At 43.9% G+C, this 11821-nt stretch overlaps 1 protein-coding gene across 6 annotated transcripts in view; it reads left to right on the top strand.

Annotated features, from left to right (window-relative positions):
- Positions 1 to 11821, top strand: part of Kif27 (kinesin family member 27) — a 70835-nt gene that overhangs the window by 10222 nt on the left and 48792 nt on the right. For 5 of the 6 annotated variants that reach the window (XR_002379511.2, XM_021180420.2, XM_021180422.1 and 2 more), the window contains exons 4-5: positions 428 to 1386; positions 7264 to 7407. Coding sequence is in view for 5 of the 6 variants with exons in the window: in XM_021180420.2 (XP_021036079.1) it covers positions 428 to 1386; positions 7264 to 7407 (1103 nt within the window). In the remaining variant the exon portion in view is untranslated. The remainder of the gene's footprint in view (positions 1 to 427; positions 1387 to 7263; positions 7408 to 11821) is intronic. The other variant, XM_029468628.1, reaches the window with a different exon arrangement.

The following is an 11821-nucleotide window of genomic DNA, read 5'->3' as shown; positions in this document are numbered from 1 at the left end:
TTTATAGCCCTGGCTGTCCTGGAACTCACTTTGTAGACGAGGCTGGCCTCAAACTCAGAAATCCGCCTGCCTCTGCCTCCTGAGTGCTGGGATTATAGGCATGTGCCACCACACCCGGCCCCAGAGGCTTTTAATGTCATTCATTCTAAAGAATTCATTATGATGTTTGACCAAAAGCAAGAATTGGATCTTAACAAATAAAATACATCTTTTAGAGTTTAAATTTGAGTCCTATTTTAAAAATAATTTCTGTTGGAGTTTTTCTGCAATTATTTAATGATATTCACTGATGTTGTTATTTGAATCATTACTACTTTTTAAAAAAGGTTCTCTCTTTGGGTTACTTAGCAAAGGGTAACTGTTGTGGGATTAATTTAATTGTACTGGATTTTGATGAAACTTTGGTTTTAAAACTTTGTGTTTTAAGTGATTGTTGGGGCCAAGGAATGCCAAGTAGAGAGCGTGGAGGATGTGATGAGTCTCCTGCAGGTAGGGAATGCGGCCAGGCACACAGGCACCACCCAGATGAACGAGCACTCCAGTAGATCCCACGCCATTTTCACAATAAGCGTGTGCCAAGTTGAGAAGAACGCAGAGGCAGCTGAAAACGGAGAGTGGTACTCACATCGGCATATTGTCTCCAAATTCCACTTTGTGGATTTGGCTGGATCAGAAAGAGTGACCAAGACTGGGAACACTGGTGAACGATTCAAAGAGTCCATTCAAATCAACAGCGGGCTGCTCGCTCTAGGAAACGTAATAAGTGCCCTTGGAGACCCACGCAGGAAGAGCTCTCATATTCCATACAGGGATGCTAAGATTACCAGGCTTCTGAAAGACTCCCTGGGTGGTAGTGCCAAGACTGTCATGATCACGTGTGTCAGCCCTTCCTCCTCGGATTTCGATGAGTCCTTAAATTCTCTCAAATACGCGAACAGAGCACGGAACATTAGAAACAAACCTGCTTTAAACTTAAGTCCCCAGGCAGACCGAATGGATGAAATGGAATTTGAGATTAAGTTGCTTCGAGAAGCTTTGCAGAGCCATCAGGCCAGTATCAGCCAAGCTAGCCAGGCATCTTCAGAGAATGTTCCTGACCAGAATCGAATCCATTCTCTGGAGGAACAGGTAGCTCAGCTCCAGGAGGAATGTCTGGGGTACCAGGACTGCATAGAGCAAGCATTTGCCTTTCTGGTGGACTTAAAAGATGCTGTTAAACTAAACCAGAAACAGCAGCACAAGCTACAGGAGTGGTTTAGCAGGACTCAGGAAGTCAGGAAGGCTGTCCTCACCCCATTGCCTGGAAACCAGGGCATTGGGAACCTGGAAGAAGGACCCCAGCATCTGACAGTTCTCCAGCTGAAGAGAGAACTTAAGAAATACCAGGTACTTAGACATTACTAATTAATCACTGCATTTTTAAGACTGTGTCTTGCTATGTGACTAGGCTGGAACTCAGTGTGTAGACCAGTCAGGCTGACCTAGACTCTTTCTTTGTTTCTTGTGTGCTGGGATTATAGGAGGGTATGCTCTGACCTAAGAACCCCCATCCCACTCTGTTGACAATGGGATTAAGCACATAGCCTTCATATACTAGGAAAGTACTCTGCCTTCTGAGACATCCCTGATCTATTTTGTCTTCTTTGAAATAAGATCTTATTCTATTGCTTAGGCTGGTCTGGAACTTACGTGCCCAAGCTGGCTTTGAACTCGGGGCAGTCCTCTTGCCTCTGCTTCCTAAGTGTTGGAGTTATGGGTGTGTGCTTTCATACCTGGCTCACAGATAGGACTTGTTTAAGACTATGTTCATTTGGACAAGTACATTCTAAAAGTTATTTGGGAATTTCCAAAGTTCTAAATTTTTTAAAGAATGTTTATTTACATCTGTATGGGTGGAGTGTGAATGGCATGTGAGAAGTACAGGCATGTGATTGCAGAGGTCAGAGGACAGCTTTTGAGAGTGGTTTTCTCTTTTAAGAATTATAGAAAAATTAGGTGGTGTGTTGGTACATTTTTTTTAAATCCCACCACTAGGGAGGCAACCTCTGTGAGATCTAGGCCATCCTGGTCTATACAGTGAGTAAGGCTTATCTTTAAAAACACAAAAAAAGGCAATAAGTATATGAAAATCTCACTTGCTTTTCTTCTTAGCATCTCTGTGTGTCTCATTTCCTATTCTTTCTCAGATTTGTTCTTTGTTTACTTCTTTTCTCCTATGATGTGATCAAAGTACATTTTAAGGTACATTTATTAAATAGAACCTTGTGAACTTTCATACCAATTTAGAGGATCAAAGAAATATTTTTACAAACAAAATTAAGTTATATTGTACTGAGTTTTCTTCTTTTGTATGTGTGTGATTGCTGAAACCCAGGGCCTTGAACATGCTAGGTGCTCACTGTATCCCTGAGCTATGTATGCCCTTGGTCTTTTGTTGTTGTTCCTTCTCTCTTTTCTTTCTCTCTCAATCACTCTCTCTTTCTCTCTCTCTCTTTCTCTCTCTCCTTCTTTCTTTCTTTCTTTCTTTCTTTCTTTCTTTCTTTCTCTCTTCCCTCCTTCCTTCCTTCCTTCCTTCCTTCCTTCCTTCCTTCCTTCCTTCCTTCCCTCCCTCCCCTTCCCTCCTTCCTCCTCCTTTTCTTCTGCTTCCTTCTCTTCCTCCGTCTCCTTCTTCCTCACAGTCTCATATGATAGTGCAGACTTGCTAGGAACTCCCTCAATATTTTAGTCATGTCTAGAACTTTGAATGATCTCTGCCTCAGTCTCCCAAGACCTGGAATCACAGGGATGAGCCACCATGTCTGACTTTCAGGTCTGTGGTTGTTTTTGTTTTTGAGACAGGATTTCATATAGCCTAGGTTGGCGTCTAACCTGTTATACAGCTAAGGATGGCCTTCAGCTTCTCTTCTTCCTTTTTCTACCTTGCAGCTCTGGGATTAGATGAGTACATCAACTGCACCCAGTTTATTTAGTACTGGGAATCAAACTCCGGGCTTTATGCATGCTAGGCAGGCACTCTACCAACCGAGTTACATCCCTAGGGCACCACTGTTGTTCTTGAAAGAAGAAAATACTTTATCCCTTGAGTTTGGGTTATACACTTATTTATTATATTTATATATTCTTTATTTGGGGGGATTTTATTATTTGCTGGGATTAAAGGCGAGGTATGTGCCATATACCTCTCTATATACTTGATTTTTAAATAATGTGGGTGTATACATGAATAAATATATACTGTGTATATATTTAGTTGAAAATTACTTCCTCATATTTAAAAATTACATTTATTTGTGTGTGTTGCACATGCATGTGTATAGAAGTCAGAGGACAACTTACAGGAATCAGTTTTCTCCTTCCACCATGTAGTCCCAGGATTGAACTCACATCCTCAGGCTTAGTAGCGGTGCTTCACCCTTAAGCCATATCACTCACGTCTTTTTAAATGAACATTATGTATAGGAGCTAGTAGAGAACAAAACAAAGTCAGTTTGACTTTTGTGAATTTTTCCAGCAAAATCCCACAAGGGGGCCGTGAGTTGTTCCTTAAGTAACAGCGCTCTGCTTCCGTGGTATTACTGTTTACCTTTTACATTTTTTGTGTGTTTTTTCTTTGTTTTTAATTTCTTTATCCTTTTATATATGGGGGTATTTTGCCTGTAGGCGCTTGCGTGCGTGTGCGTGTGCGTGTGCGTGTGCGTGTGCGTGTGCGTGTGTGTGTGTGTGTGTGTGTGATGCCACAGAGGCGAGAAGAAGAAGGCATCAAATCCCCTGGAATTGAAGTTGCAGAAGTTCTGGGCTGCCTGGATGCTGGGGAGGGAAGCCATGTTCTTTAGAAGAGCAGCCACTAAGTCATCTCTCTCCAACCATGTTTTTGTTTTTTCCAAGGAAGGATCTCAAATAATACAAGATAGCCTTGAATTCTATACGTAGAACTCCAGTTCTAGAGGATCTGGAACCCTCAAAATGGCATGCATGCAGGCAAAAAACATCAGTGCACATAAAAATAAATAAATCTAAAGAGAGAGGCAGGAAGGGAGAGGGAGGGAGGGAGGAAGGAAGGAAGAAAACAAACAGAAGGAGCTGGTGCATGCCTGTCATCCCAGCACTTGGGAGGCAGAAGTGAGAGGATCATGAACTCCAGGCTAGCCTGCACTGCACAGTGAGTTCCAGGATAGTGTGGGGTACATACTGCCCTGTGCCACCATGCCCACTTTTTTTGTTTTTCAGCAGGAAACCATCATTTAAAACAGAACATTTTTAGTTACAGGTTTCAGCCAAATACATTTTTACATGATCCGGGAGAAAACCGTTTCACATGGGACATGTGGCAGGCACACACCTGCCATCCCAACACTCAGGAGGCTGAGGCAGGAGGGTCTAGGGCTGCTCATGGAGCCAGTCCGGAAACAAACGAACTAATGAGAGCTCTTCTTAAACTTTTTAAATTCAGAGTGTGTTTTCACTTTTAAAGTTTGAAATTTCCCAGCAGACCTTTCAAAACATGGACTGTGTATATAGCTTAGGGACAGGCACCTGCCTGTGATTCGTGAAGCCCTGGCTTTGATCTCAGCTCTGGGAACAGCTTAGTAGAGCTGCTTACATTTTTGATGTCTTTAGTGTATGGCTTAGTAGAAGACACTTCTGTTTTCTTGTGCTTTAGCAAGATCTTGTCAAAATTATAAGGAAATCTACCCTTATGTAGATTTATAATTTGCAGGCATGAGTATTTCAGTAACTTTTGAGATAAACCATGGGCATTCTTTCATACTACACCAAAACTTAATAAGTAAAAATTTTCTTTGTTGACAGGCAAGGAGTGATTGAAATTATTTTATTATATTATGATTTATAAAATAAAACTTACTGGTCTCTATCTTGACCTTTGAGTGATTCTTTTCTGCATATGATTTTGAATGATTATATAATTGTCATTTGGAAAATAATTTAGTGTAAATATTCCACATGTTTAAACACTTTCTACATTTCTTAATATCACCAGTGATTTCACTAGCAAAGTCTGTAGCATTTATTGGGAGCCATCAAGCTCACAGTGGTAGAAATGGTTTCTAAAATCTTAATTTTTTTTTCATGAAACTTGAACTTTATATTTTATAACAAATATATTAGTTACTTTTTTGTTACTGTGATAAAAAATATCTGCCAAAAGTAACTTTTAAAAGGCCAGTTTTCTCTTGGCTCAAGTTTGAAAGTATAGTCCATATAGCAGAAAAGGCATGACAGTAGGAACAGGAGGCCGCTGGTCACACGGGCCACCGTCGGGAACTGCAGAGAAGGTAATGTTGACTCTACTCATTTTGGTTTTTGTTTGTTTTTTATAAATTCTGGGATGGGTCTTCTTCCTTCGGTTAAACTTTTTATAAACACCCTCATAGACACATCTGCAGTTATATGTTTCCATGGTGATTATAAATTTCCTCTTGTTGACAATGAAGACCAACCATCACAATTCCATCCTTATTAATTTGATATCCATTATTTTAGGTCGTAACATTTCATCTCTATTTCTAGGTCTCATTTTCATCTCATAATACAAAATATATTTGGTTATCTCTAGACATCCCCACACTGCTCAAAAATCTGAAGTATCTTCTGAGCCTTGATGTCTTAACTGTCAGCTCCTACAATTCAGTATTTACAGAAGGGAGAAAGTGGTCAGAGACAGGAAACGGGACCAAAGCAAGACTGGAACCCAGCAAGGAAGACATAAAATCCTACAGCTTCATGTCCAGCATCTGGGCTTATGATGTGTCACCTGGGCTAGCAAGGGCCTCCGTACCACATCTCTCCAGCTCTGCTGCTTCAGTACAGACAGCTTCTCTCTTAACACCTGTCTCACTGTATGTCTGTTGCTTTCCTTAATCAGTGTCCCATGACCCTGGCATCCCCAGTATCCTGGGATTCCATTACAACTTAGCTTTTCTGACACCTGTCTACCTATTGACCACTCAGGGACCCCTTGCAGGGAATTGGATGGAGCTATACATTGAATGGCCTCAGTGACTTTCTAAAGCCTTGGTACGAGTCTCCATGACTTTCTTGCTCCTGTGTTTGTCATGCCTGTAAGATCAGTGTCTCCTGGATGCTGCTTCTAAGTCCTGCTGCTGCTGCCACCGCCGCCCGAGGTGTAGCCTCTGGTGCTGACCGTGATGAAACGGTTCCTAGGCGGTTGTTTTCAGAAGGGAACCACTTGAGCAGCAATCTCAGTGCTGGCTCTCTTCTCTCAAATGAATTTCCATTCTCAGAAGACGGAGCCTTTCTTAGGTAGAGTTGTGCCATCAAGGCACTTTCCCCCTGCCCCAGGGCCAAGCACTGTTGCTGATGGCGCTAAACTCCTTAACAGTGACAGCTGCCTTCCCTGCTGAGCAGTAAGTACAGTTTTCCAACAAGTGTGTGCTCTACTCGTTGCTTTCTCTCTCACTGTAGATCTGGATGAGAGTAAGGCGGGATAACTGTGCCATAGCCTGAATGCTATCCTGCTTTGACAAGTTTCTTCACTAAGCATATTAGTCCGTTGCCTTGAGTTCAGCCTCACTCAGGTTCCCATGACAGAATGCAGGCTGCACCTTTGTCAACTTGAAACAGTTCCCATTAGAGCCCTTGTTTCCCTTCAAAGTCTCGTAAACATGGTCTCCACTTGTCTGGGCCCACACTTCTTTGGCATTCTGGTCTACCAAACTGCTGCTGGGACATTCCAGATCTAAGTGTAGCATTCTAGGGTTCTCTACCTCAGTTTTCCAAACTCTCCCGTAGTCCTCTGGCAAACTAGGTCATGGGATGAGGTTCATCGCAGCAACTGGTGCTAAGATTTTCATCACACTTCTTAGTCCCAGTTACTTCTGTTAAGTAGTCTTCTTGTTGCGGGGACAAAATACCTACAATAGCAGTCCAAAGAGAGGAGGATTCATTTTGGCTAAAAGGTTTGAGGTCCGGGGCAGCCATGGTGGCAGAGCTGAGGCTACTGGTCAAGTTGCACCTGCAGTTAGGAAGAAGACAGATGATGTTGGTGTTCCCAGCGCTTCCTCGTTTCTATTCCCATGAAATGGTACCATTTGCACGTGGAATCAATTCCCATGCAGACACAGTGATAGGCACCTCTATTCTGCTTGTCTCAAAAAGAATCTAGAAAAAGCCAAGTAAGAAGGATAAGGAAACCTTGGCCGGTGTTGTCAAGCTATCAGTGGACCTTACACCGTTCTGTAGCACTCTCAGGATCTGCTGAACTCTGTCTTCTTCCCTTCCCAGTGTGCTCTGGCCGCCGACCAAGTGGTGTTCACGCAGAAGGATCTGGAGCTGGAGGAGCTAAGGACCCAAGTGCAGCTAATGGTGCAGGAGAACAAAGGGCATGCCGTGTCTCTGAAAGAAGCCCAGAAAGTGAATAGATTGCAGGTAGGCTCAGCGCATGTCGATCTATAAGTGTAGCCCTGCTGAGCAGACGGGCACTCAGACCATGAGCTGGTGCTTTACAGTGGTGCACTACAGATAGGGAACTGTGGACATGGCAGCTCAACTACTTGGCTGTTTGTTTGTATTTCCTCTGTCTGTGAAACAGAAGCCCAGCAAACAACAAAGCTGGTTTCCCGTTAAGGTTTAGGGTTTAAAAAACAAAGAAAATATCTAGGGACTTGATTGGCACGCCATGCATTAGTTATCTTTTCTCCAGACTTTTCATTCATTTTTGTCAAGTTACTAGGCAGTGTGGTATTAAGGACTGAAGGCAGGGCTGGCACTGTAGGACAGTGATGAATGCCTCACCTGGTATGTGTAAGACCAGGGGTTCAGTCCCCAGTGACAAACCCCAAGAAAATTGGAAGGTAATCACAGGATTTAATCTTTTTTTATTGTTTTAAGATTTAAGATAGGATTTCTCTGTGTAGCCCTGGCTGTTCTGGAACTAGCTGTGTAGTCCAGTCTGGCCTTGCCTCTTGAGAGCTGGTATTAAAGGTGTACACTGCCTCCACCTCCCACCCCCTCTAGAAACATTTAAACTTTTTAAATTTATTATAGAATATCCTCTTACACTACATGAGTGATTTGCTCTTCGATTTTAGTTAAGTCTTCCAGATTTTCTATGTTAGAATTACTATGAGTAACACAGATTGTTTGCCTAAGGCCAAGTATGGTGGTGCACTCCTTCAATCCCAGCACTCAGGGATCAGAGACTGGTGATCCCTGTGAAATAGAGGTGAGCCCAGTCTACATAGGAAGTTCCAGGACAGCCTGGTCTACATAGGGAGTTCTGACCAGCCAGGGCTACACAGTAAGACTCTGTCTCAAAAATGAAACAAAATAATTTGTTCAGACTAGTGTCCTAATATACTTCCCCTTTTTACTTTAATTTGATTTTTATATAGAAGAGACAGAGGTCCAGTTTCTTTCTTCTAAGTGTGAATGTCCAATTTCCTGAGCACAATTTACTGAAAATACTGTTCTTTCTCCAGTGTGTATTTTTACTGTTTGTCTTAGTTAGGGTTTCTATTACTGCAACAAAACATCGTGACCAAGAAGCAAACTGAGGAAGAAAGGGATTCATTGACTTAACACTTCCATATTGCCGTTCAGGATGAGTTCAGGATGAGTGGCAAGCCCGGCAGGCACCTGGGGGCAGGAGCTGATGCACAGGCCATGGAGGGGTGCTGCTTACTGGCTTGCTCCTCATGGCTGCTCAGCCTGCTCTCTTATAGAACCCAGGACCACCAGCCCAGGGATGACAGTGCCCACAATGGGCTGGGCCCTCCCCCAGCAATCACTAATTAGAAAATGCCCTATATGCTTGCCTTCAGCCTGTATCCTATGGAGGCATTTTCTCAGTAGAGGTTCCCGCCTACCAGATGACTCTAGCTTGTGTCCTGTTGGCATAGAGTAGGCAGCACCCTGACTGTAGGCACTCTGTTCCATTGTCCTGGGTAACTTACCCTACAGCAGCACCCTGAGTGTAAACACTGTTCCATTGTCCTGGGTAACTTACCCTACAGCAGCACCCTGAGTGTAAACACTGTTCCATTGTCCTGGGTAACTTACCCTACAGCAGCACCCTGAGTGTAAACACTGTTCCATTGTCCTGGGTAACTTACCCTACAGCAGCACCCTGACTGTAAACACTGTTCCATTGTCCTGGGTAACTTACCCTATAGTTTAAGTAAGCACATGTTCTGTGTCTTCATATTGTAGCATGACGTTGATTTGAAATTGGGTTTTTTAAATGTCTCTATCTTTGTTCCTGTGCTCACAATTACTTTAGTTATTCAGTCTTTATAGTCACATACAAATTTTAGTAGTGTTTCTTCTACCCTTATAAAGAATGCCACTGCTATTGGGATAGGAACTGCATTGAATATGTAGACTACTATGGGCACTGTGGTGTAGTAATTATTTTCTTCCAGTGCAGGACCGTGGAAGGCCATTTCATCATGGTTTTCCCCTTCAGTGCCTTTCACTGGACTCTTATCATTGTCACTGTAGAGGTTACTTATTCACTGTTTGGTGATATTTACATTTTTTGTAGTTACTATGAATAAGATTATTTTCATGACCTTTTCAGGTATTTTGTTTTTATAAGTTGATTTTGACAATTTTTTTGGTTGAGTGTTTAACTGGTTGTTTTTTGTTTTTTTTTGGGTTTGTTTTGGTTTTTTGAGACAGGGTTTCTCTGTGTAGCCCTGGCTGTCCTGGAACTCACTCTGTAGACCAGGCTGGCCTCAAACTCAGAGATCTGCCTGCCTCTGCCTCCCAAGTGCTGGGATTAAAGGCGTTTTTTTTTTAAATCATCATCAGGCTTATCAGTTAAGAGCTCCTCCTACTCTTGCAGAAGACCTGGGTTTGCTTCCCAGCACCCGAGTCAGGCAGCTTAGAACTGCCTGTGACTCCAGCTTCAGGGGATCTGATGCCCTTGAGCTCCCACAGGCTTCCCGCACCTAACTCATGCAGGCAAACATAGATGCACATACATCTTTAAAGATAAGCAGGAGTAGTGTGATCTCCACCTGTTCTTCTTTTTAACATTTTTATTTAATAATATTTTTACAATCATTTGTATAGACTGTATCGTGATCATATTCATTAGTCATCACCCTCTTAGCCCTTCCAACTCTTCCTGACACGTTTTCTCTCAACTATCCTCCTTCCTACTCCCCACCACCACCCTGTATTGTGTGTGTGTGTGCGCGTGCGCGTGCGCGAGTGCTGCTGTTCTATGCCGCGGCTGAGTGTGGTGTAGGATGCCTAATACAGTATGCCATAATGCTCCTCTACAGTCTCTGGCTCTTGCTATCTTTCCAACCCCTCGAGTGATGTCCCTGGGCCTAGGAGATGTCATTTTTGGGCTGAGAACTCAGCAGTCACTAGTCCTCAGCACCTTGACAGTTGTGAATCTCTGCATTGATTGTCACTCTCTGCAGAAAGAAGCTAATGTCTACAGGGCCGTTTGTCCATCTACAAAACATCAGCAGTATGTTCTCTCCTAAAGCCTTGACCTCCTCGGCCATGGCTGTTGGTCACGTTCACTATACTAAGAACTATTTTCTTCCTGTGGAGTGGGCCTCAGATCCAACTGTAAAGCAGATGGCTACCCCAAAACATACTTGCCTGGAAGGTCAGATTGTAGCCCAGAGGGCTCAGAGCCAGGAAAGACTGTGATGGCTCTTCTCCCGTAGCAGCATACGTAGCACCTTGTGGCACGGTGAGAGCTAGGTCTTAGGGTAAGGCATCCAGTTCACTTCTAGCTGGATTTCTCTGTGTTTGGCCAAGTGTGGTGCCTTCAGCATTAGGCTCCTCTCTCATTTTGATAAGTAGCTAAGAACAGTAGCAATGAGTCGTATCTGGGTAATAGCTCATAGTCTGGGAGCCCAGTATGTGCACAGTGACATTTGCTTACAAATCTGTGGTTGCTGGGGGCAACATCATTAGCTCTATTGAATACCTCCTCCAGTCATGCTTTTTTAAAAAATTGGTTATTTTATTTATTTACATTTTAAATGTTATCCCTCTTCCCAGTTTTTCCTCCGCAAACTCCATATTCCCTTCCCCTCCCCCCTTGCTTCTATGTGGGTGCTCCCCCACCCATCCACCCGCTCCCGCCTCACCGCCCTAGCATTTTCCTACGCTGGGGCATCGAACCTCCACAGAACCAAGGGTCTCCCCTCTCTTTGATGCCCGATAAGGCCATCCTCTGCTACATATGTAGCTGGAGCCATGTGTACTCTTTGGTTGGTGGTTTAGTCCCTGGGAGCTCTGGTTGGTTAGTATTGCTCTTCTTGTGGGGTTGCAAACCCCTTCAGCTCCTTCAGTCCTTCACCTAACTCCTCCATTGGGGTCCCCATGCTCAGTCTGATGGTTGGCTGTGAGCATCCGCATCTGTATTGATTAGGCTCTGGCAGAGCCTCTCCGGACAGCTATACCAGGCTCCTGTCACCAAGTGCTTCTTGGCATCAGTGTCTGGGTTTGGTGTCTGCAGATGGGATGGATCCCAACCCTAAGTGGGCAGTCTCTGGGTGGCCTTTCCTTCAGTCTCTGCTCCACTCTTTGTCCCTGCATTCCTAGGGGCAATTCTGGGTTAATATTTTTGATATGGGTGGGTGGCCCCATCCCTCAACCAGGGGCCGTGCCTATCCACTGGATATGGTCTCTACAGGTTCTCTCTCCCCTTTGTTGGGTAATTCAGCTAATGTCATACCTGTTGGGTCCTAGGAGCCTCTTGCTTTCCTGGCATCTGGGACTGTCTAGTGGCTACCCTCAGTTCCTCCTTGCGCACTTCTATATACCTCTGTTCAATTTCCTGACCCTCTGCACTTCCCCCCCCCCCGCC

This window comes from Mus caroli, chromosome 13 (assembly GCF_900094665.2).
Source record: "Mus caroli chromosome 13, CAROLI_EIJ_v1.1, whole genome shotgun sequence".
Classification (NCBI taxonomy): Eukaryota; Metazoa; Chordata; class Mammalia; order Rodentia; family Muridae; genus Mus; species Mus caroli.
This window is presented reverse-complemented; position numbering and strand designations above follow the sequence as displayed.